At 34.7% G+C, this 23859-nt stretch overlaps 1 protein-coding gene across 2 annotated transcripts in view; it reads right to left on the bottom strand.

Annotated features, from left to right (window-relative positions):
• Positions 1–651: 651 nt before the first annotated feature.
• CEP83 (centrosomal protein 83) overlaps positions 652–23859 on the bottom strand; it is a gene marked incomplete at both ends in the record, with an annotated part of 52593 nt that continues 29385 nt past the window's right edge. For both annotated transcript variants that reach the window (XM_084255891.1, XM_084255892.1), the window contains 6 exons: positions 652–756; positions 1779–1968; positions 3357–3460; positions 8924–9053; positions 11199–11356; positions 13250–13325. In XM_084255891.1, coding sequence (XP_084112017.1) covers positions 652–756; positions 1779–1968; positions 3357–3460; positions 8924–9053; positions 11199–11356; positions 13250–13325 — 763 coding nt within the window. The remainder of the gene's footprint in view (positions 757–1778; positions 1969–3356; positions 3461–8923; positions 9054–11198; positions 11357–13249; positions 13326–23859) is intronic.

The following is a 23859-nucleotide window of genomic DNA, read 5'->3' as shown; positions in this document are numbered from 1 at the left end:
AGCCACAGGATTCAATTATTTGTACTTTATTTAATTCTAACTCAACAAAGCCAAAATCAGTGAGATCTTCTACATTGCTAAATATACACTGTATGTTTGAAATAAAATTAAACACAAGGCAAAATAGATAGAAAAATATTTATTAAATTTTTTAATAACTTATGTGCACATAGCTTTTAGAAAAGGTAGTGTTCTGTAGTCAATATATATTTTTAATTTTCTATGCTGACTCTTGTCATTTATTTTTAATAATTATAGTGTGTGTATGTGAAAACTTTAACTGATCCTATTATTTCCAAGCATCTCTACCTGGGCACACTTCAGGCAAAATACATCCCCACCCACCCACCCAAAACAAAAAGAAAATTTAAACCTTGATTCCTTAACTAGTTCTTTTATTTACTTATTTTACTTTCTCAAATAGTTGTCACTACTTTAAATATCTCTGAATCGGTTTTTAATGCTTGTCATTGGTATAATCCTAAAATCCCACCTTCATGCGATACAGCATTTAGCTGGTACCTTTTCTTGAGGCACATTGAAGCATTTTGGCAAACTGTAGTAAAGTATCTAAATGCCACATACATTAAATCTTCAAGCTTTACTGAGTCACTGATTTCGTCCCTCTGATCTGCCTTTTCTCCAAGAACATCATTCCCCAGGAGATCCAAGTTCCTCTAGTTGTTTTCTTTGTGTTGTTTCTAGTTCTTCTAGTCTTTTACGAAGTAGCGAAAGCTCCCTTTGATGCTGTTCCTCCTTAAAATGATGCAGAGAAAGCACAGCAAGACAGACTGTTAGAAAAACCGGTGAGAGCAGCCTCCTTTTGCCTTTAGTCAAACTTGTGACATTTGGTAAGGAAAGAACGACCATTTTAGCAGTCTAAGAACACAGCAGCATGGGCTAGACTGCTTACTAAGTATTCAGTCCTTACTTCTCTCCTGCCTCAGGCCCTAGCCTTTAGCAAAACCCACAGCCTGCTCTTCTCTAGGTGTACAATTCACCAGGGAGTCAATCAGAAATACTAATTCAGCCTAGATGTACTTCTGTGGCCATTTCTAACAAGACTGGAGTTTAGTAGCAGTTTATAAAAAACAAAGCACTTGGCTTTGAGGTGCATTTCAGTGACTAAAATTTTCAGTGCTAACACTGTAAAACATAATAGTTTTATCTTCTAAAATTAATCCATCTATTTTGTGCCTTTAAAACAGCAATATGTACTACAGCAGAAAAGAGCCCAGGTTTTTATAATCAGATTTAGATTTGAAGCAACTCTGCTACTTATTAGCTATGACATTATACAAGTCACTTCACTTCTAAGTCAGTTTCCTCATCTGTAAATTGGGAAGAATAATGCATTCCTTCAATAAACATTTATTAGGATTAAATAAACATTTTTATGGAAAATGTGTAGTGCAATGCCCTAGTAGGTGTTCAGTATTATGTAAGTGAGCTTTAAACTCTAGGTTCCTCAAAGACTTTATCAAATTTCTTTTCTATTGCCCAACAGGAGATTTCATTTCCAGCACCATCTCTGCAAGATAGAAAAGATTCAAATCCACTTTGCTTCTCAGCAAATTTCTCTGATAAAGAGTTAAGTCTAACTGTATTTAAATGGGCATGTCATTTAAGTCTGAGATGAATTCTGACCACCAATAATTCACATTTAGTTTTTTTTTTTTAATTTTTAAAATTTTTATTATAGTTTTTTAACCTTATATTTAACTGGAAAAAACTATAGAAATATTTGCCTTTTCACCCTCTAAAATTAATACTTATACCTGCATATGAGGTGGAAAGGATAGTTCCATGCCTGGAACCATGGTTGATGACTGGAAGTTAACAGAGTTGATGGATGCCACTGGAGGTATGTTAGGAACTAAAATTAAACTTCGAAATTCATTATGTCTTCTCTGTATATCCTTTAGTCTTTTTTGCAGTCTTGTATATTCTTCAAATGGAACATTTTGTCTTAAAAAGAAAAGTTTTCCTGTCTTTAATACAGTTATACTTTATTGAACAACAGTATGATTCACATAATTTTAAGTTGGAAGAGAATTCCTAAGTTATAAGATCTATATAAAAAAATCTGTATATAAAAAGATAAAGAGAAACAGCATCTTATATTTATTATTGTTAGAACTGCCAGGCTATCAGTTCATTTGAAACTTGTATTTGCCAATTAATCAAATGAAATATTAAATATCTTTTGATACTTCCACTTTCCCTCACTCTCATTCCTACTCTACTACCATAGCCCATGAATTCTGAAACTCAAAGGAGACTCTTAAAGACAAAAGGATGCCTTATTTTACAGAAGCAACCTAATAAAATACTGGATTCAATCTTAAGAAACTACCATTGTTAGAGGTGAAACATGGTAAAATACATGGACTTTCATATTGATTAACATAATTTTTAAAGTAGTTAATGACAAAGGTAAAACCATCCAACTTTAGGGAAAAAAACTACATGGATAAAAAAGCTACCTTTTCAGGCTTTCACAGACCATCATTTTGGAAATTAATTTCCTGGCGATCAATCATTAATCAGATATAATTTCAAAACCCTCTAAGTTGTAAATGATCTGTGTCATTGCTGCCCATTCTTGAACTTATAATGCTTTAGAATTAATGATTATGAAAGAAAAGTTGAAATTTGTTTTAGAATGAATTTGGAATCTTACTTTGGATAGGGTATGATAACAGTGTCATTTAATCCAGTCTAGAAACATCATGGGTGTGCTTAAAAAATACCTATTCACATTTTGGTAATAAATCAGTGCACATCTTAAAACATAACTGCTTGGTATTATAGACAATTACCATTACAGAAAAATCTGATGCTATGTAAATGCTAAAACCTACCATAAATTAGCCGAATTTAAAACAATTTTATTAACTTGAATCAATGGCTTGTACACCACCATTACCACTAATTTAGTATGGCAAATCTGTTCTGCTCAAAAATGCTGACAATGCAGATTATTAGTTATACTTACATATAAGTGAAAAAACAGAAGCTAGAGAACAATAGTATTCTTCCACACCAAGAAATTGAAAACTTATCTTCAAAGTTGTAGCCTCAATCTTAAGACCTACACAACCACTATAACTCTCCTCTCAGCACAAGAACTCATACTACTCCTGGTTACCAAAATCAGTTACTGTACCAAAGTCAAACACTGGATATTATTATCATATCAACTGTAATACAAATACCTGAAATGTGTTAGAAGTTTCTGGTTTGAAAGACCATGGGGGGCACAGTTCTCCTAAATATGTATTTTAAAAGAAGACAAAGTTCTAGGTAGCAAAAAAAAAATACACATGGAGTATTTGTACATATAAGCACATTACCTCTTTAACACCTGATTTTCTGTTTCCAATTCTTCTCTCTTTGCCTCTAAGACTTCTACTTTTTCCTGCAGTCTCTTCAATTTGTTTTCATGGAGAGATTTTCTCTAGAAAAGAGAATTGAGATATGCAAATACGTTAATCTATTTGAACAAAACTATATAATGAATATATTACTTAAAACTTTTAGAGATGAGTATTTTCAGTGAAAACTAGGAGTGAAGATTAATAGATGATTCTTTAAGATTTATATATTTATATAAGAACCAAATACAGGCCAGATGTGCAGGAGGGTAAGAGCATTCTCCAGAGACAGAGTTGGGGGCGGAACAGGCAGACTGACTGAAATACACTGCTGAGGGGAACAGTGGGCAAGACAGGAGAGGTCTGCCGTGCCATGTGGGTTGCTCCTCAGCCGGCGGGGATCGAACTGGTACTGCAGAGGCTGTGGACAGCTTCACAGCGTGGCGCTCAACCACTTGCACCACCAGGGAGGCCCCAACAGATATGATTCTTATTGAAAGTTGAAAAGATAAATCATAGACCTAACTCATTCTTAATGTGACAAATTCTAACTCAGAAAAATTGGTATCAATAACTAAATTGCTGCAAATAAAAAATCCAAAAAGGGAAAAGGTCAAATTTTATTTTTTTCACCTTTTTTTAAATCAGACTTGAAATATTTATTACAAAAATTAATAATCATATTTAGTCTATATCATTTCAATGTGGACATTACTGATTAGTAATCTATATCCAAGATCTTCCCATAATTCTTTTCTTAGTGGTTTTTATTATTTTTTTTTAATGTACTTTTTACAATGATGTAATGTAATGAAGAGGTCAAATTTTACCAATGAATTTGCTGTCACCTGTTAAGGAATCATGAACTCTTCATTTTCCCAGAAAATGATCAGAAAGGTAAGGTAGCTTACGGATGCATCTCAATTTAAAAGTACACCTTTCTAAAGTTTAAAATGAAAACAATCTAAACCTTACAACATATAAGGGGGAAATTTTCTCATATGGAAAAATAATGCAAAGGAAATTTATGGAAAATTAACTTCAGTATTATAAACAGGTTTTTTTTGTTTTTTACACAACATACTCATAATATTGGAGCTTATTTAGTAGCTACAGATCTTTTCACTCTCTATTTTCTAGCTCTTTTATTACAGCAGAGCAGCTCAGAGAAAAATGCACAGAATGTAAATACACAAAAAAGGGTAGAAACCACAAAGCCAGTAAGTGCTGGTGTTATTTACATGATACGTCAAGTGCAGTGCCAAAAGAGAGATGCCCCAATCTTTCTTCTCAACTTCCATCTGTTCTAGCTTAATCCTCTGAGAACTTAATCAATTTATTACTTCCAAAGCTATAGTTTAGTTTTGACAATTTTTGAACTTGTTATGAATTAGGGTCAAAGTCTGCAATTTTTTTTTAACAAATGGCTTTTATCTTTCACTCAACATTGTAAAATTTATTCCTGTTATTGCCTACAGGTACAGCTAATTTCCACACATTATGCTTAAGACTATTATATAACTTATTATATATCCTTAATGTACTGTTAAGGGTCATTTGGGTTCTTTCCAGTTGGGAAATAACACTTCTATGGGCATTCTTGCTCGTGTTTCCCATCGTGTAGCCACTCGAAACACTCCCGAAGGCTGCCTCATGCTCCTCTCCTCTGCTCTTGCAAAGGAACAACTCTATTTTTCTTAGTCACCCAAGTATATTTATATACTGACAGATACTTTAGGACACTGTCTTTTCATCCACCCATGGACATCAAAGAAAATCATACAGCATATACTCTTCTGTATATGGATTTGTTCAACATCTTACCTATAGGACTATGCCATGTTACTACATGTCACAGTTGTTTTACATTGTTACTTTGTCATCTGTGTTACAAATGTCATATTTTATCTATTTTCCTACTTTAAAAAAAATTTATACATTTATCTTTTTTGAAATTTGTTTTTGCACCAAAGAACTAAGGTTTAAGCCGCAAGTGCAAGGTGTGAGAGGATTCACCAGAAACAGAATGGGAAGCAGGGCAGGTGGATCTACTGAAATACACTGCTGAGGGGAGCAGCAGGCAAAATAGGAGAGGTCTGCCCTGCAATGTGGGTTAACTCCCTGGCCAGGGACTGAACTCAGGCCATAGTGGGTATAGTGCTGAGATTTAACCCCCAGGCCACCAGGGAGGCATTCATTTTCCTACTGATGTAAATCTAAGTTGTTTCCATTTTGAAGTTACTATAAATAAAAACATTGTAGCACAAGGAGTCACAGAGAAATTAAAAAATCAAAACACTGATGCAGGAATCAAAGCTGGGAAATCCCCCCTTCATCACCTTCTAGCCAAATTCAAGAATCATGTTCAATGACCATTTATCTTTGGTATTTTTCTTCTCCTTTGGCATCTACAGCCCCACACTGTAACTTTACCTCCATGACCATTCCTCCATTAAATCTGACTCCTCTTCCCAAGTCAACTTAATTCTTAGTCCTTTTATTCTTGTCATATCTAAAATCTTGTGTCTAATTATACATGTCTAAGTTGTAAGACTAATCCACACAGTATCTTCACTAATAGTCTAGGATACATCTATATGGACCCACTGCCATAACCTGCTATCTGACATGTTAAGTTTAAGTCGAATGTTCTCTTCCTACTCCTCAACTGACCCTGCTCCATACTCATTATAACAACTCCACTTACATCCTTTCACAGTTAAATTACTTCCCATTTTAAATCTTTTTATTTATCACCATATTCTGTATTTTTTACCCCTTAAGAGTATTTCTGGGAGCTACCCTTCACTTTTATTTCTATACCCCAAGCCCAAATTCCATACTTCCTACCTCATTTTAGTCTAATAGCTCCTTACTGGTCTCCCTCTTTCTAGGCTTACTTTCATCTGGCATAGTACTTAAAGTTTAGTGTCCCATGTATCACCTGCGAGTGTGACTAAATATTCTTTTGCATGTTAATATCCTTTCTCCAACTGGGTAAGTCACCAAAGGCAGGAACTGATCATGGTCCCTATTTTCCCCTCATTCTATAACAGAATGCTAGATCATACAACACATTCAAGATATCTTACAACTACAAGACTACAGTTTATTTCTGTCTCGAAAACATTCATAAGAACATCTAGTGAAGAATTACTGCAGAAAGATATACCTTACAATAAAAATAACAAGTCGCCATTTTAAGGACTCCAAAGGAAAAGCACAACTCACTGTGCTCACAACAAGAGATCACTCTTCATACTCTCACTTGAACAGTGTGGAGGTAAGTATGCATAGAACTCGTCAATCACAATTCAACTCAAAATACTTTGCCAAATTCTTCCTAATAAATCAACACAGCAAAATATCATTACACAAAGACTCTATCTAAAAACACTTACCAGAAATGACGTAAGATTTTTGCTTAGGAGCTTACAACTGTAAATGAACATTCAGATGGCAGTGAGCCATTTAATCTAGCCGAGGAGGAGGAAGGGGAAATACAGCTGCTACTCCCCAGTTTTAAGAACCTCTCACAGGAAAGAAACTCTAAAGGATTATGATTTCTGCCCTAGAGTTCATATTTTGTGACTAGTTTTAAGGTTTACCTGTTTGAGAAAGTTGTAATTTTAGTCATTTAAAAAACCTAAAAATCTGTTGCAGCCTTATGAATTATATTTATGTAATCTTATAACCAAATTTTCACATAGAAGCATCATCTTTAACTAGACTGGGAAAATGGTCTGAGTTAAAGAAATTAATTTTGTAATGATTATTCTATCAAAGGAAATTAAGACTCACATGGATGTTGTGTGGATCATGGTGATACTAAAAAGAAAGTGGTAGTACTTGGAATCAAAGAAAATAGGAAATAAAAAATTAAAAGTAACAATGCAGAAATATTAAAGTAATAGGTAAATTAAAATATTACCTCCTGTCCTCTTTTGTTCCTGTGATTACTTGATAATCTCTCTCACCACTGGATGTCACTTTTGCTCCAAAACAGTCATCCCAAACTAACCCCAGCGATTAGAACCTGATGTGTTAGATACTTATCTCTAAAACTTTAAATGAAAGTTTCTCTGAGATAAAATCAGCTCCTATAAATTTTAGTGATTTCTAGCTAATGTCTGGCTGCAAATGCTTCTAGGTTTCAAATAGTTCCAGGAAGCGTAAGTATGAGTTCTGAGATCATCATCCCAAGCCATAAAAAAATTCACTGAAATCCCATCAATACCCCATACAATGCCTGTTACTTATATGGACAGAAAAAAAGAGAAATAATGTACACAGTACAACAATACAAGTATTTATAGTTGAGTAGTGGGATTTCCATAAAGAAAATGCAGTTTTTAAATCTCAGTGTCATACTACTTTTTGCATTATGGGAAGAAAAAAACTATATTCAGAAACCTTTTAAGTGACAAAGTAATGACTTTCAGACTACTCGTGTTGTCGTATGCAAACTATCAGTATACATTTGGCAATTAAACTTACTAACGAAAGTAGGTGACTAGGAGCTGTGTCCTTGGTTTCCAAATTCAGAATATGTAGATGATATACAATTCCCATCTCTTATGCAAACACGAAGAGCTAATCTTTCCAGTAACATACAGATAAGGTATTACTGTACCTATGTCCAGAAGTACCTTCCTTTCTGCTCATACCTTTTCACCTCTCCACAACCAACACCACCACTAAAGGGACATATCAAATACACACATCAAATCATTTGTGGAATTTTTTTTTTTATATTACCTGACTGCCTATCCCTACCAACATAACAATCTTGTTGAAAATAACTGCTGAATCACTGCCACAGTGAGTCATGATTACTGAGGAAGCCATGCTACATTTCTTGGGTTTGCTGAAGTAGTAAAAAAGTTGTAAACCACTGACTGAGATGAATCCTCTGACATTATTTCCGTAAACCTTAAAAGATTTCTGAATATTGCTTTTTTTCTTCCTATAATGCTAACAGTAGTAGGACATTGAGATTAAATAATGTAGCCCTAGACTATTTCCAGGAAAACAAAAAGTTTTTAGGTTCTGGAGAAAACAAGCCACAAGGGTGAAACTTAGAAAGGATCAAGGATGTGAACTATCACGGTTATTTCAGAAGTCAGGATTCTGAGTTCCTTCTGCTAGCGCAAAAAGATACTTGCTCCAATATTCCTGAGCAGGAAACAATATTTTAACCACAAAAACAATGATACAAGTATTAATTAGGCATAGTTGGAATGGTCCAAACACCCTATATTAAACGCAGAATGAGTGAAGTAAAACTTGTAGGGGTTCACTGGGAAAAACACTGGAAAAATGTATGCTAGCTTTGAAAAACCAACTTGTATACAAAATTTAGGAATAAACCTGTTGAGCAGTTTGGATTCTCCCAATTTATCTCTGCAATGTTGACGCAGAATATCATGTTTAAATATCAAATTAAATGTACCATTAAAATCTCAGTGTTAATTATACATTTTATTCTCCTAAAATAGTTAATTATGTTTAACTCTATGAAAATCACTTTAATAAGAACCACTTGCCTTTTTCTGGGCAATTGCAGCTCGCTGCAATTTCTCTTTAGCTTGATTATACTTTTCTTCTCTGTCTGTGATACGTTCATGTAGCTTATGTTTTTCTTCCAACCACTGTATCTGTTTCTCTTCCAGTGTCCTGTCAGGAGAGGATGTACGCAAAACACAAAAGTTAAGGGGATTAAATAGATATTATCACCAACATAGGCAAACTCACTAGTGCCTCGCTACATCCTAAACTATCCAACTGCAGGCATTCTTCTAGCATAGCCACGTATTTGCTAATCTACCTCTATTGAGTACTTTTTGTGGGTCTGGAACCACGCTTAGAACAACATGTATACTACATCATTTACTCTTCACAATAATTGCTTCTACTAGGTATTTCTATCACCTTCATTTTATATAGATGAGGAAACTAAGGCTTAGAGCGTTAATTAACTCAACTAAAGACTTATTCAATAGTATACTTAGGGGCAGGACAAACACTTTATAAACAGCTCTGAACAATGATACCTACCAAGTTATAAAAATTTGGCCTAAAAAAGCTAGTTAAAACATCAATTCAGTATTAAGTTTAAGGGGATATATTTTCTCACTAGAGTAAAATTCATATTAATGTACTTTAAGGCAAAATCATAACTTACAACTATAAAGCTCTTCTGCATGTTTTATGTGATTTTCAGTATTGTTACCACAGGTATTATGAGAATGACAAGCCCCAAGAAGTCAGACTAATTCTTAAATTTTACGAGTTTAAATTTAAATGTCTTAGCTAGGACCAAAATAACATTTTATTGACCCCTGGGTTCAGCTAACTTTCTGCCATATAGTCTTATGAATAATGTACAGAAACCAATGATTGATTACTTAAATTTGCTAGCTACACTGTCACTATAATTCTTAAGTATATTTCAATAAAAACTTAAGGATTTTAAAATACAAATTTCTATTTTTTACAAAATTTAAGCAAAATAATTTGAACCATGTGGGATGTCACAACATGTTTGGACAAATATCTTATTTACTTCCTTTTCTTGAAATTCAAACATATATGAAACAATAAACAAGCCTTACAATATGAAATAACAGAAACTGAAGGTAAGACAGCCTACAAAAGAACCAATATGAAAACACTTTATAGATCCAAATAAAAAACATACTAACATGTTACAAAGATAAAGCAAGTACACTATAGTTTTCTACCTTATCTAACTAACCTTTCCTAAAGAAATATAAAATCATGAACATCACCAAAATCATTTTCCCACAAGTTTTCTATATTATCTATCATGGAGAATTTTAAGATCAAAAAATGTAAACAAACTGTTCAAAGGAAAACCCAGTGAGCCTTATTGGGCCTTAATTAGTATGTTAAGGGGTGTAGAATTTAATCTATAGCACACATGTATGTGATGCTACCAGAGGGTTTAAATCAGGGTGATAACAAATTTTAGAAATAGATCTGAATAAGGCTGAGAGCAGGAAGATCTAATGAGGGTTACTGCAACAATCTAGGACAGTCATGATCTGAACCAGGACTAGTAATTCATATTAAAGTGCTCAAGGGTGTGTGTGTGTGTGTGTGTGTGTGTGTGTGTATGTCAATGTACTGAAAAGGGACTGGAAGAATGATTTCCAAACTACTGATGGTATTCACCTATGAGAAAGAAAGCAAGATGAAAAGATTAATGAAGAGGAACATTCACATTCTACTCTATATATTTCCGTATTCTTGAATACCGTACAATGTACATTTGCTTGTGCATTACCCAAATAATTTTAAGTCATTGTAAAATGATAATTAAGAGATTGAAAATTTGATACTGGACAAAAGGACAAAACAAAACAAAACAAAAACAAAAACAAAAACAAAAACAAAAACAAAAACAAACAAACAAAAAAAAACCCAAACCAGGAGATAGTTCTAACTCCGGGAAGTAATTTTTGCACATCAAAAAATTTTTCTGTCCCCCAACATTCAGAAAAATAACATGGAAATGTGTTCATTTACCAAGTGTATAAAGAATCTTTGAGGGTTTTCAGAATACTGTGATCAGGCAGAATTTTAAAAGGCGTTTCCCCCTAATGTCTTTTTCGAAAGGACACTACCTAAAATACCTATTGTACGCTGTCAACAGGTATGTGTAACCAGTGCCCCAAAGCATTCCCAAAACACATCCAACAATGGAATCATCATTATCAGAAATAAATTTGTGTGTGTGCTATTTATAAAATAGCAAAAAGAAGAAAAAGTCGGTGCATAAAAAGAGCAAACTCTTACTTTTCAACTTCTAGTTGTGCTTTTTCAGCTTGGCTTCTTAAATTTCGGCATTCCTGTTTTAACCTCTCCATCATTTCCTTCAACCTTTGATTTGAATTCAGCAATTCATTCTCTGACTGTCCAAGAGAGGTCACCTGGATCTGTAAACTACTGATTTGCTTAAAAGAAGAGATACATAAGGCCACTAAATATACACAGTCTTACAGTGAGAGATAGGCAGAAAATACTAAGCATCTTCACTCACAGATACCCATCAAGTGGTTAACTGAAGTGCCCCTGAATGAAATAGAAAACGGCAGCAGCAAGGATCATTTATTAATATAACCTGAGATTATTAAGAACCGCATTCCTCAATCTTCTACTCAGTCCTCTCTCTTCTTCCCAAAATGAGCAGGCCAGAAGGGGCATTGGAAATGCAGGAAAGGGTTGTTAGGAGGGCAATAGAAAGATAAGAAAGGAGGATCCAACTACTGGGAGTATTGTATAAGACTTCTTCTAGCCTACTAGAAAATGACAAATTTTCAAAGCAGGCTAGCTGGGGAAGTGGATAAGGAAATTCGTTCTCCTTTCTCATATATCCGGTGATCAGCGACCTTCCCAGGAGTTCTGCTCTCTGAATAGCCAGGAATCACAAATAGGCTCACTCTCACATTGTTTTAAAAAGTTATCTCAGCATTCTACATATACAGTGTTAGGCAGAAGTAAGATGCTCTGAGAAACCTAATGAATACTAGGGATTCTTTGGCCTCTGGAGTCATTTATCAAACCATGAAAAGTCACTCAGGGTCTTTCTCCAACCCTATTTACCTTTATTTGGGAGTAACTTTTTCTCCAGATAACTAGTTATTTATTTACAGATTAACAGGGTAGGAAGATTCCTACTGCTTTTAAATTTGAGTCTAATAATCTTCATTTGGGACGATACCTACACTTCCTCCACAATTCATTTCACCATTTAATGAACAAGTCCTCATTTTTTCTTTCGCTTTCTTTTACCTTTTTTAGCCATCCTCTGAGAGAAATTTGGAAGCAAAGACAGTCAAAAGACTCAGGGGTACTCCAGAGTCAAGAGAAACCAAATTTCTTAAAGCAATAAATTATAAAAATGGGAAATAATTCCATTACTTCCTGATGGTAGTAGTAAAGTCAAATAAGTCAGGACTGTGTATGTCCATAGAGCTATTGTCAACAGAATAAAGTAAAATGGACTTGTATTTTCATTTTAGAATGAATTTATCCATGAAGTACTTATTCTTCATTTTTAACTGGAATTATAAATATTATATCTGTTATTATAACTGATTGAGTAAGCAGCCATCAAAGAACTTAATAGTTCTCCATAGCTAAAGGATGACAGAAAGCTCCATGCCAGAGATAACGGATAACTTCTCTCAGACTGTCACTCATTATGCCTTCCCAGTTAAGACTTAGAAAGCATGACTGTACATGCAAGGAAATACTGGCTAGCATGTAAGCATAAATGCTTGAATCTCAAATAACTGCTAAAAACGGAATCTTCATACTTCATAATTCTAAGGGGGAAAAGCATTAAGAAAACAGAATTTAGGAAAATAACTTCCATGTTTTGCCTATAGAAATCTTTCCTGAATCCAAATAACTTCAATAAAATTTCCTTCCATAAACACCACTCTTAGATTTCACAGGGACATAATACCTCAAGGGATAAGAAATGTTAAATACAAGTCAATCACTACTGTAACTTAAAACCTGATGACGTTTCTATTATTTTTTTAAATTCATCATATGAAAATAGTCCTTTAACTATAACTTTTAAATTATTAATAATGGGCCACAGCATATAAATACACACACACACACCCTAAAGAAAAACAGCAACTAGCAAAAGAAGCTAGTTACTAAACTAGAACTTGTAAGTTAAAATATTTAATCTTTACATGTCATCCTCATTGATGTTAACAGTAGTATCAAATTTTCAGAATACTGATATATCAAATTCTGATTGAGATTCAAAACACAGATTTAAAGCAGCACTTGAAAAACTAAAAGGGTAATGATTATTATAATCATACCTGTTTCAGGTCAGAATTTTCATTTTTTTCTTTCTCTGCATTTTCAGTATTCACAATATGTTGTTGAAGCTTTAACCTAAAAGTCACAAGTCAACAAAAGATACTAAGAATCCACTGATCATATACTTCACTGAATTAGACAATCACTTTACGGAATACCTGTATTACCACCAGTCAGCTAAGCTGTGTTCACATATAACTAAAATGTAATATAAATTTCTGCTTTTACAATGTAAAAATCTACACACTAAGGCATGAAAAAGTTTAGAAATCAAGTCTGAGAGGGATGGGGGGTGACAGATACTGCATGGAGATAAGAATCTGATTGGTAGGATTTTTATAAACTTAGGAAACAGCATGAGCAAATGGCCTTTGGTGGAAGAGTATATAATGTGTCACTAAAGCATCAGGAAATAGTGCAGTTTAAGAGAAGCTATCTTACAGCCATACATTATTGTATAATTAACAAAATGTTTTCAAATACACTGCTAAATTAATTTCACTCCCCTAGGTTATGAGCTCCTAAATGTGTCCTTAATGTCTACCATGTCTATGGTTTAACAAGAATTTCATAAAGGTTGATCAATTTTAATTACCGAAAGAAATTCTCATAGTAATTATATGAAAGCAAGTAGTCATCTTCATCATTCCAATTTCACAGAGACTGAGGTTCAGTAAAGTTAGGCTCAGTCATATATTATTTGGCTGTCATCAAATAGTCAAATTAAGAAAGGATCCAGATCTTCTAACACCCAAGCAAGTACCCCCCCCTTTATTAAGCTGTAATTTTACTGATTTTAAATTCATGCTTTAAAAGTGAACTATCTAGTATAGGACACGTTGTATTAGATACAAGGATACCTTGTATCTAGTGTACAGGACACCTTGTTGTACTCTTTAAGATAGATTATGAGCTTTCATCCCTGAATGAACACATACTCTTCCAAGGGAATGATAGAGCTAGAGCCTTAAGATGCAGAAGATCACAGGTCGTGACCAAATAACTATCCTCATGAGAAAGATTTTTCACTTATTAGTTGACATGTTGGGCCCTCAACCTCTTCCTTTCTACAAATTTTTCAGACATTAACCTCTAATATTGTAATTTAGTTTAGATGCAAAACAACATTTACAGTTTTCCATTTATTAGTATGTCTCAGTTACCCAAATTCAACAAGTATTTGTTGGTAAATTAAGTGAGCCAACCAAAAACCTGGATTAGAAGTATAAATGTGTAAAATGATTGGAGAATATTAGATGAATGAAACCATAAGACCCAAGATTTTCTGAGATGTTCACATACAAATGCCAGCAACAGTGGATCTTAGGAACAAAGTAGTGTCTCTTTTGATTAGAAAGCTTTGAGTATTCATGATGTGTCACAACAAAGCAAAAGAAAGTAAGTCTCAGAAGTACAAAATACAAAGAAAGTAAATTAATTTTCACTGGCATCATAAAGGCGACATAAGAGAAATACAACAGAACCATAGGGCAAAATAAGAATCTGTGGTAGAGAAATTAAAGATATAGGTGAAGAAATAACTGCCAAAGTAATAAGACTCTACAGGAAACAAAGGGACATTTTTTCCTTTTAGGGGATTAAGAGCATTGTTCACTTTGGAAGGAAAGGGAAAAAGTTTGTCTTTATAAAACAAAGAGGAGAGAATGAAGATACAGAAATTTCCAAATAGTGAGAAGCTAAAAGAATTCATATCCAGTAGCCTCTGCTTTAGTTACAAGTGAGAACACAGTTGTATAGTACACAAGCAATTTCCAAACTGAATGAAAGGCAAGGGAATTGGGCAAATAGACTGGATGGGGGGGGGGGGGGCGGAGTACAAGAGTTCAATATCTTCAATAAGCATAGATGAAAAAAATTTGTAATTGAAGTGATAAATTATAAGAGAGATGGCTTAGTGTAGGACTGCTGAAGTGAAATAAAGAGAATGCCAGACTGGAGACAAAATAAACTATAAGGCTAAGCATTTGGATGGATCAACAACATGGATGCTATCGTCATTAAGAACAATGGCTAGGGATATAGAACAGAAAAAAGTTAAGCCAGAAGTCAAGATCCTCAATGACTACTGAGGAATATTCCAGAGATCAGTATTTGGCTGAGAAAAAGACAGAGCTAAGATAATGTATGGATAGCAAAAGAAAAACTATTTTAAAGTTAGTCAAACAACAGTCTGGAAAAGAGTGGAGTCCACAAATACTGACTTCCCACCTTGGTCCCTAAGTTGCAAGAGAGGGAAAAGATGATTAATTTCCATGTAGAAGGGTTGCCAGTTTAATATGTCATATAGACAAAGTCAGGTTTTAGTGAGGGTTATTAAAAAAAAAAAAAAAAAAAAACAAATGTTGAGATTGCAAAAAATGTATTGTTAATAGAAGAGGGACCTCAGCCACTATAGCAAAAACTATTAAAAGAGTTTTAAGAGGTTCGAGGTAGGCAGAAGTCATAAAATAAAGGATAAGTTAGAGAACAAAAAAACTATGAGATCAAGTATTTATTTTAAAATTATGGAAATAGGGCCTCCCCGCTGGCGCAGCAGTTGAGCGCTGGGTTGCGAAGCTGCCCGCGGCCTCTGCGGCGCCGGTTCGATCCCCGGCTGCTCCCCGGCCATCGGAGGAGGGTCCCACATGGTGCGCAGACCTCTCCTGCCGCCCGCTGCTCCCCTCAGCAGTGTACTTCGGTCCTTCTGCCTGCTCTGCTCCCCGCTCTGGCTCTGGTGAATTCTCTCACCCTCCCGCGCATGACTGTACCCAGTGCTTGTATAAATAAATAAATAAATAAAAATTAATCTTAAAAAAATATATATAAAAAAAAACATTTAAAATTATGGAAATAGAAATACTAGGTAGACTAGTATTTGTACCTAGGAGGACCTAGGTACAAGAGAATACAAGTAAAGTTCAAAAGGAAACATTTGAAATGTCAGTGAAATGATCATTCCAAGTTCTATGAGCACAGGGTAACCAATTATGATTATTGCCTAGGTTTTGTGTGTCAGGCATGTATCATTTCCATATTTGACAAATATTTAACAACTGTTTCCAAATGCTGAGTTGAATCCTAAGTGTTGCAGATAGACCAGAAAATAACCAAGTATCACTAACCCTGTGGAATTTACAGTCCACATAAAAGTGAACAAATGGCCATCAGTTTCATTAAATTTCCAAATTAAAGAGATACAAAAAAAAAAAAAAAAAAAAACAACAACAACCTTGGGCCTCCCCTGGTGGCGCAGCAGTTGAGCACTGGGTTGCGAAGCTGCCCGTAGCCTCTGCAGTGCCGGTTTGATCCCCGGCTGCTGGTGAGGGTCCCACATGGGGCGCAGACCTCTCCTGCCGCCCACTGCTCCCCTCAGCAGTGTACTTCGTCATTCTGCCTGTTCTGTTCCCCGCTCTGGCTCTGGTAAATTCTCTCACCCTTCCGTGCTTCTGACTGTACCCAGTGCTTGTATAAATAAATACATGAATCTTAAAAAAAAAAAAAAATTAGACTATTTAAAAAAAAAACAACTTAAAAAAGTGCATGATATACATCATCATCTTAGAAAACTCTAAGGAACCCATAAAGTAGCTAGGAGAAAATGGGACTTCACTAAGATCAAAGGATTCAAGGTCAATACATAAAAGTCAACTATTTGTATATGTTAGCAAAGAACAATTAGAAGCAAGATTTTTAAAAATCAATTTATAATCACATAAAAATGCTTAAGAATAAAATGTAACACAAGATGAGCATGACACATACAAAAAAAACTAGGCCTTCCTCGTGGCACAAGGTTAAAGTCTCAGCCCTATCAAACTATCACCAACCACTGCAGCAGGAGTTCCATCCCCAGCCAGAGACCTAGGCCACATGGCGCAGCAGACCTCTCCTGTCTCATTGGCTGATCCCCTTCGTAGAGTATTTCAGTATATCCACATGTTCTGCTCCCCACTCTGTTTCTGGTGAATCCTCTCACACTCTGCACCTCTGGCCTACACCCCAGTTCTTCTATGCATAAATAAAAATAAATCTTAAAACGAAAACTATAGAACTTTGATGAAAGAAATTAAAAATGACTTAAACGGAGAGATATGCTATACACAAAGATTGGACAGGCTACTGAAATGACACATCTCCTCAAATAGAGCTACAAATTCAATGTAATCCCACTCAAAATTCTAACAAGACCTTTTGCAAAAGAGGACCACCTGATTTTTAAATTTTATGTGGAAAGACAAAGGACCTAAGCAAATGCCTGAAAGACACAGAAGCTTAAAGCATCTAAATAGAATCAACATCATTTTGACCAGGTAGAAGACTTTCACTACCTGAATCAAATAATATAAAGCTACAGCAGTCAAAACAGTGTAACAGCAGTGTCAAGACATACATATAGGTCATTGAAATGGAACACAGACCAAAAAAAAAAAAACAAAAAAAAAAACACACACACAGATTTATATGGTTAATTGATCTTCAACAAATCTATCAAAATAATTCAAAAGGAGGAAAAGATAGTCTTCAACAAATGGTTCTGGAACAACTGCATACTTATAAGGAAATAAAAAAGAATGCCTATACCATCGTTCACAGCATACAAGAACATGAATTGAATCATAAAATCGAAATAAAGGATCCAAAACTTTAATCTTCTAGAAAACAACAAAAGTATTTTGTATTTTTGACATAGTATTCGGCAAACAACAAAAGCACAAACCAGAAAAGAAAAACTTACATAAAATTGATTTCCTCAAAATGGAAAACTTCCTTTCAACAAACATATACACAAAAATAATCAAGAAAAGAAGTTAGACTATGAGAAAGTACTTGGAACATGTATTTAACAAAGGGCTTGTATGCTGACACATGAAGTTATTACAATTCAGTAAGAAAGTAACTTCTGTTTTAATAATGGGCAAAATATCTGAACAGATACTTCACAAGAGTGAAGTGGCCTATGAGCTCAGGTTAAAATGCTAAGCACACTAACCATCAGGGAAAATGAAATTAAGACCACAGTGACTTATTACGACACATCCATTAAAATCATTAAGTTAAAAATACTGACAAAAACAAGTGTCACTGAGGACATGAAAACAGATGGTTCCTCTCATATGCTGCTACTGTAAATGAAATAATAGTACTACCACTTTGGAAAACAGTACTGCTATAAATTATAAAATTAAATTTACATTTATACACAACTCAACAATCTCATTTCTAGATATTTAAGCAAGAGAAATAAAAACATTATGTACACACAAAAACTTATACATGAATATTTTTAGCAGCATTATTCATAATCCCAAACTAAAAACCCCAAATATTTGTCCACCAAAGAATGGAGAAATAAATCATATTATATCCATATAATAGAATAATAATCAACAATTTAAAGAAATAAACATATATGTAACAACATGTATAAATCAGGGTGCCTAAGACTGGGATTCAGAGGGGGTTCAAAAATAGACATAACAGTTGTTATGGTGAATATACAACTGTATAAAATTATCAGAATTTATCAATGTATACATTACTTATATGGTGTATTTTTATTTAATACATTAAACACAATAAAACTGAAAAAATTTATGGCAAAAACAGAAAGATGATAAAATTAATGGGGTAGAAAATAGAAAATGACTCAATAATATATAAATATATAGTTATTTTTCAATAAATGAAAACCCTAGTTAAAAAATAACTATATATTTAAAAATGATTAAAATAGTAAATCTTTTTATGCATATTTTCCCACAATAAAAAAAGTAAGCACTAGCTATTTGATCAAGAAAGAGAAAGAAAAGACAAACAAGATGAGAAATGTCCAGTGAAACCACTAATTCAAAAAGATATATGCACCCCCTATGTTGACTGTAGTGTTATTTACAAGAGTCAAGATAAGGAAAAAATCTATGAATGCCCACTTATGAATGAATGGAGAAGATTCTCACATACACACACACACACAAATACTATTCAGCTATTTAAAAAAAGATATCTTGCCATTTGTGACTACATGGATAGATCTCATGCTATGTAAAATAAGTCAGACAGAAAGAAATATATCATACTATTTCACTCATATATGCAATATAAAGAAACAGTTAAAAACATAAACCATTAGATACAAAGGACAGATTGATGGTTACTAAAAAGGAAGAGGTTTGGAGACTGAGTAAAAAATATATAGGGGAGAAGGCCTCCCTGGTGGCGCAGCAGTTGAGCGCTGGGTTGCGAAGCTGCCCACGGCCTCTGCGGCGCCGGTTCGATCCCCGGCTGCTCCCCGGCCACCGGAGGAGGGTCCCACACGGCGTGCAGACCTCTCCTGCCGCCCGCTGCTCCCCTCAGCAGTGTACTTCGGTCCTTCTGCCTGCTCTGCTCCCCGCTCTGGCTCTGGTGAATTCTCTCACCCTCCCGCGCTTCTGACTGTACCCAGTGCATGTATAAACAAACAAACAAACAAACAAATAAATACATGCCTCTTTAAAAAAAAAATTAAAAAGAATATATAATAGGGGAGGTGAATTGTATGGAGTGGATAAAAACTCGTTTTGGTGGTGATCATGATGTAGTACATATAGATGCTGAAGTATAAAACTGTACACATGAAACACACAAATGTCATAAGCCAATGTTATATCAATAAAATTAAGCTTTCAAACAGAAGACATTTAAAAATAAAAACTGCAGATCTCTATGCAAATAAATTTGAAAACACATTTTTCAAAACTGCTCTCAATAAACAGAGAGCTTACAGAGGCACATTTCTGTAAAAGAAACAGATATTACCAGGAAACTATTTCAGACTAGGCGCAAGCCTAGATAATTTCGCAGCCTTCAGACAGTGCCACCGTACTGTCTTGGTCCCAGACCACTAAATCAAGGAAAATGTTATTATTTTTTTGTTATTAGCAAGAATAACAACAATGCCTGAACCTAAGATTTTACAAAAACAGAAAATATGGACCAAATATAACATAAAACATTAATAAATAGAATATACCATTATCTTAAACCAAAAGAGACACTAAAATCAAGAGAGGTTTAGTCTAGAAATTCAAGTTGGTTCAATATCGGGAAATCCACTGATAATAGTATTAAAGGGGAGAAAACCATAACTATCTTCAGAGATACTGAAAAACCTTTGGGCAATTTTCAAAATCATGTCTGATAAAAACAGTCAAGAAAATAAAAACGGATGGGTACTTTCTTCAATGATAGGAAATACAGACACCTTAGTCCTATAGCTAACATCTTAATTACTGGAAAAATAGTATAGACATTTCTACCATGATTGAGCACAAGGAAGGATGCTCACTACCTCTGAAACTACTCAATACTATATTGATGGCATCTGTCAGTGTAATTAGCTAAATCAGAAGTGTAAGAATTGGTGAAGTAGAGCTGTATTTGTAGATGACACGACAGTATGTAAACTTGAGAAATCGTAGCTAATAAACAGTAAAACTAACTCAAAGAGTAAAATTACCAAGTTAGCACAATACAGAATTAACATATAAACATTGATAGTCTTCACAGACAAACAATAACCAGTCAAAACGATGGGTGGGGGAGGCGGGACACTCCCTGGTGGCCTATGGGTTAAGTCTCATCCCTATCACCACTATGGCCTGAGTTCAATTCCTGACCAGAGAGCTGACCCACATATAACACAGCAGACCTCTCTTGTCTCACCCGCTGCTCCCCTTAGAAGTGTATTTCGTAAATCTGCCTGTTCTGCCCCCAACTCTGTCTCTGGAGAATGCTCTCACCTCCCCACACTCAAAATACAGTTTGAAAGAAAGCAGCAAAACTGGGGGGGAGGAAGACCAAACACACATTTACAAAGGCAACAAAGAAGATATAAAGTACTTGTTCAGGAATAAACAAAAAAGGTGTCAAATTAAAAATTTTAGAAACTCCTGAAAGACATCAACAAGAATTTAAATAAAACAGAAGTAAATCTCTCTTCTTGGGCAGAACTAAACATCTTAAAGATGACAGTTCTCCCCAAGTTAGTAAAAACATTTAATAAAATCCCAATAAATATATCAACAAAGCATTTTTGGAGCTAGACACTGATAATCAATAGTTCATACAGAAAAATATGAAAGAAAAAAACACTGTAAGAGAGAAACTACAAAGATAGAATAATCCAATCACAATGTTTTAACACATTCAAACATACTATAAAGCCTTTATAATTAAGCTAATATGGTAGCGCAAATGAACAGTGAAAGAAGGAAAATCCAAAAAGTAATAACCAAGTAAATGGAAAGTTTAAATATGACTAAGGTGTCTTCAAGAGTCACTGGAACAAAGAAAGCTTACTGAAAGTGAGAGACAACTGATTAGCTAGTTAGAAACAAGTAAAATTAAAACCCGTACCTCATAGCAAAAGAATGCCCTCCAAATAAATCAGATCCAAATAAATGCAAAAAAAAAAAAAAAACCTGAAACCATACAAGAAAAAGTGAATTTCTCTTTAATATCAGTGTAGAAGGCTATGATTCAAAATAGAGGCAATAAAAAATTATTAAATCTGATTACATAATAAAAGAAATGTTAGCAAAAAATAACAAGTCAGACAACTGGCAAATTAGGAGAATATATTTGCAATATACAACAAAGGTAAAGCTCTAACATTCCTACTATATAAAGAGTTCTTAGAAAGCAAAGGGGAACAAAAAAACAAATCAATAGAAAAGAGGGAAACACACAATTTACAAAAAAGGTAAAATATCGTCCCGAAACATAAGTTACTCAATCTCATTCATAATGACGAAAGCAAATTAAACTCCACTGAGATGTGAAGTGGTACAATTCACCAGGATAGAAATTGACAGTATCTAACAAAACTGTATTTACATTTAACTTTTGACCTACTTATTCACTTTAGGAAGTTACCCTTAAAACAACTCCAACAATATGTTAATACAAAAGAGTACTGACTTCAGCACTGTCTTTAATGACAAAACGTTGGAAACAAAATAATTACTCAAACCTAGAAAAGGTGGTTTGAATAAACACTGTGACACACGTGCAATGGAGTGTTATGCAGCTGTAAAAAACAAAATGAGTGAAGACCTCTATGAACTAACTTGGACCATTTCTAGGATACATTTATGTAAAAGAAGAGGAAATAAAATATACGTAATTCTGCCATTTGTGAAGGAAAAAACCCCTCAAAACAGGAAGAATAAACCATGGGGGTGCAGGATAAATGAGAACAGGATAGAATGTGGAGAGTGGCACTTTTTAAAGATATTTTTGATAAATTTTTTCTTTTAGAATAATGTTGATGTTTCATAGCTGAATATATTAATAAATGAATCCAGTAAGGATAAGGTGAGAACCAAAAATGGAATAAGAGAAATGTGCCAAAAGGAAAAAAATAAATGTTTTATAAATGAATGATATCACCACAATTAGGGGGAAGTTGGGGAGAAAAGACCTAAAAAACTTTGGAAAATAGAATTTTTTTTTTTTTTAAAGATTTACTTATTTATTTATACAAGCACTGGGTACAGTCAGAAGCACGGGAGGGTGAGAGAATTCACCAGAGCCAGAGCAGGGAACAGAACAGGCAGACTAACGAAGTACACTGCTGAGGGGAGCGGAGGGCGCGGCAGGAGAGGTCTATGTGCCATGTGGGACCCTCACCGGCGGCCAGGGATCGAACCAGCGCTGCAGAGGCTGCAGGCAGCTTCACAGCCCAGAGCTCAAGCGCTGCGCCACCACGGAGGCCCCAGGAAAAGTTTTGTTTTTTTTTTTTTTAAAGATTTATTTATTTCTTTACACAAGCACTGGGTACAGTCAGAAGCGCGGGAGGGTGAGAGAATTCACCAGAGCCAGAGCAGGGAGCAGAATAGGCAGAAGGACCGAAGTACACTGCTGAGGGGAGCAGGAGGCAAGAGAGGTCTGCGTGCGATGTGGGACCCTCACCCAGCAGCCGGAGATGGAACCGGCGCTGCAGAGGCTGCGGGCAGCTTCGCAACCCAGCACTCAACAGCTGCACCACCAGGGAGGCCCAGGAAAAAAGAATTTTAACTATATACTCTAGGTTAAAGACAAAAACTATATATACACAGCAGTTAACAAGTTTGTTTTTCACATATGACAAGCTAACAATTCCAAAGTTACTTTGCATATTCTAGAAAGTAAGTGACTACAAAATTATGGATAACAAGAATACAATTTCTCAAAGAAAAGAATAACAAAGGAAGGAATGCTAGAATGAACACCATGGTGTTGAACCGGAATTGGAAAAAAGGAATATGATTTCATGATTATTAATATATATATATACATACAGGAAACAAAAAAATGTGTGTATCTGTAGACATATGTTCCCTATCTCAGTTCACTGAGAAGGCCTACAAGTAATGACATCGTAGCATCAATAAGTACACCTACAGTTGGAGTCTGGTTTCTAAACATTGTCTCCAATGTAAAGTAGAGCACCTTAGACAACTGGCTGATTTCATGCCTCAGGCAGGGGAAGTATAAATCCAGAATATCTTGTGATGACAGAAAGTAAAGATGACCTCAAAAAATAATGGAGTCATGTCAAAAGGATATAGAAATCAACCTGAAAGAACTT

The sequence above is a fragment of the Talpa europaea genome (genome assembly GCF_964194135.1).
Source record: "Talpa europaea genome assembly, chromosome: 15".
In the NCBI taxonomy this organism is placed as follows: Eukaryota; Metazoa; Chordata; class Mammalia; order Eulipotyphla; family Talpidae; genus Talpa; species Talpa europaea.
Note: the sequence above shows the minus strand (reverse complement) of the source record. Positions and strands in the feature narration are given on the sequence as shown.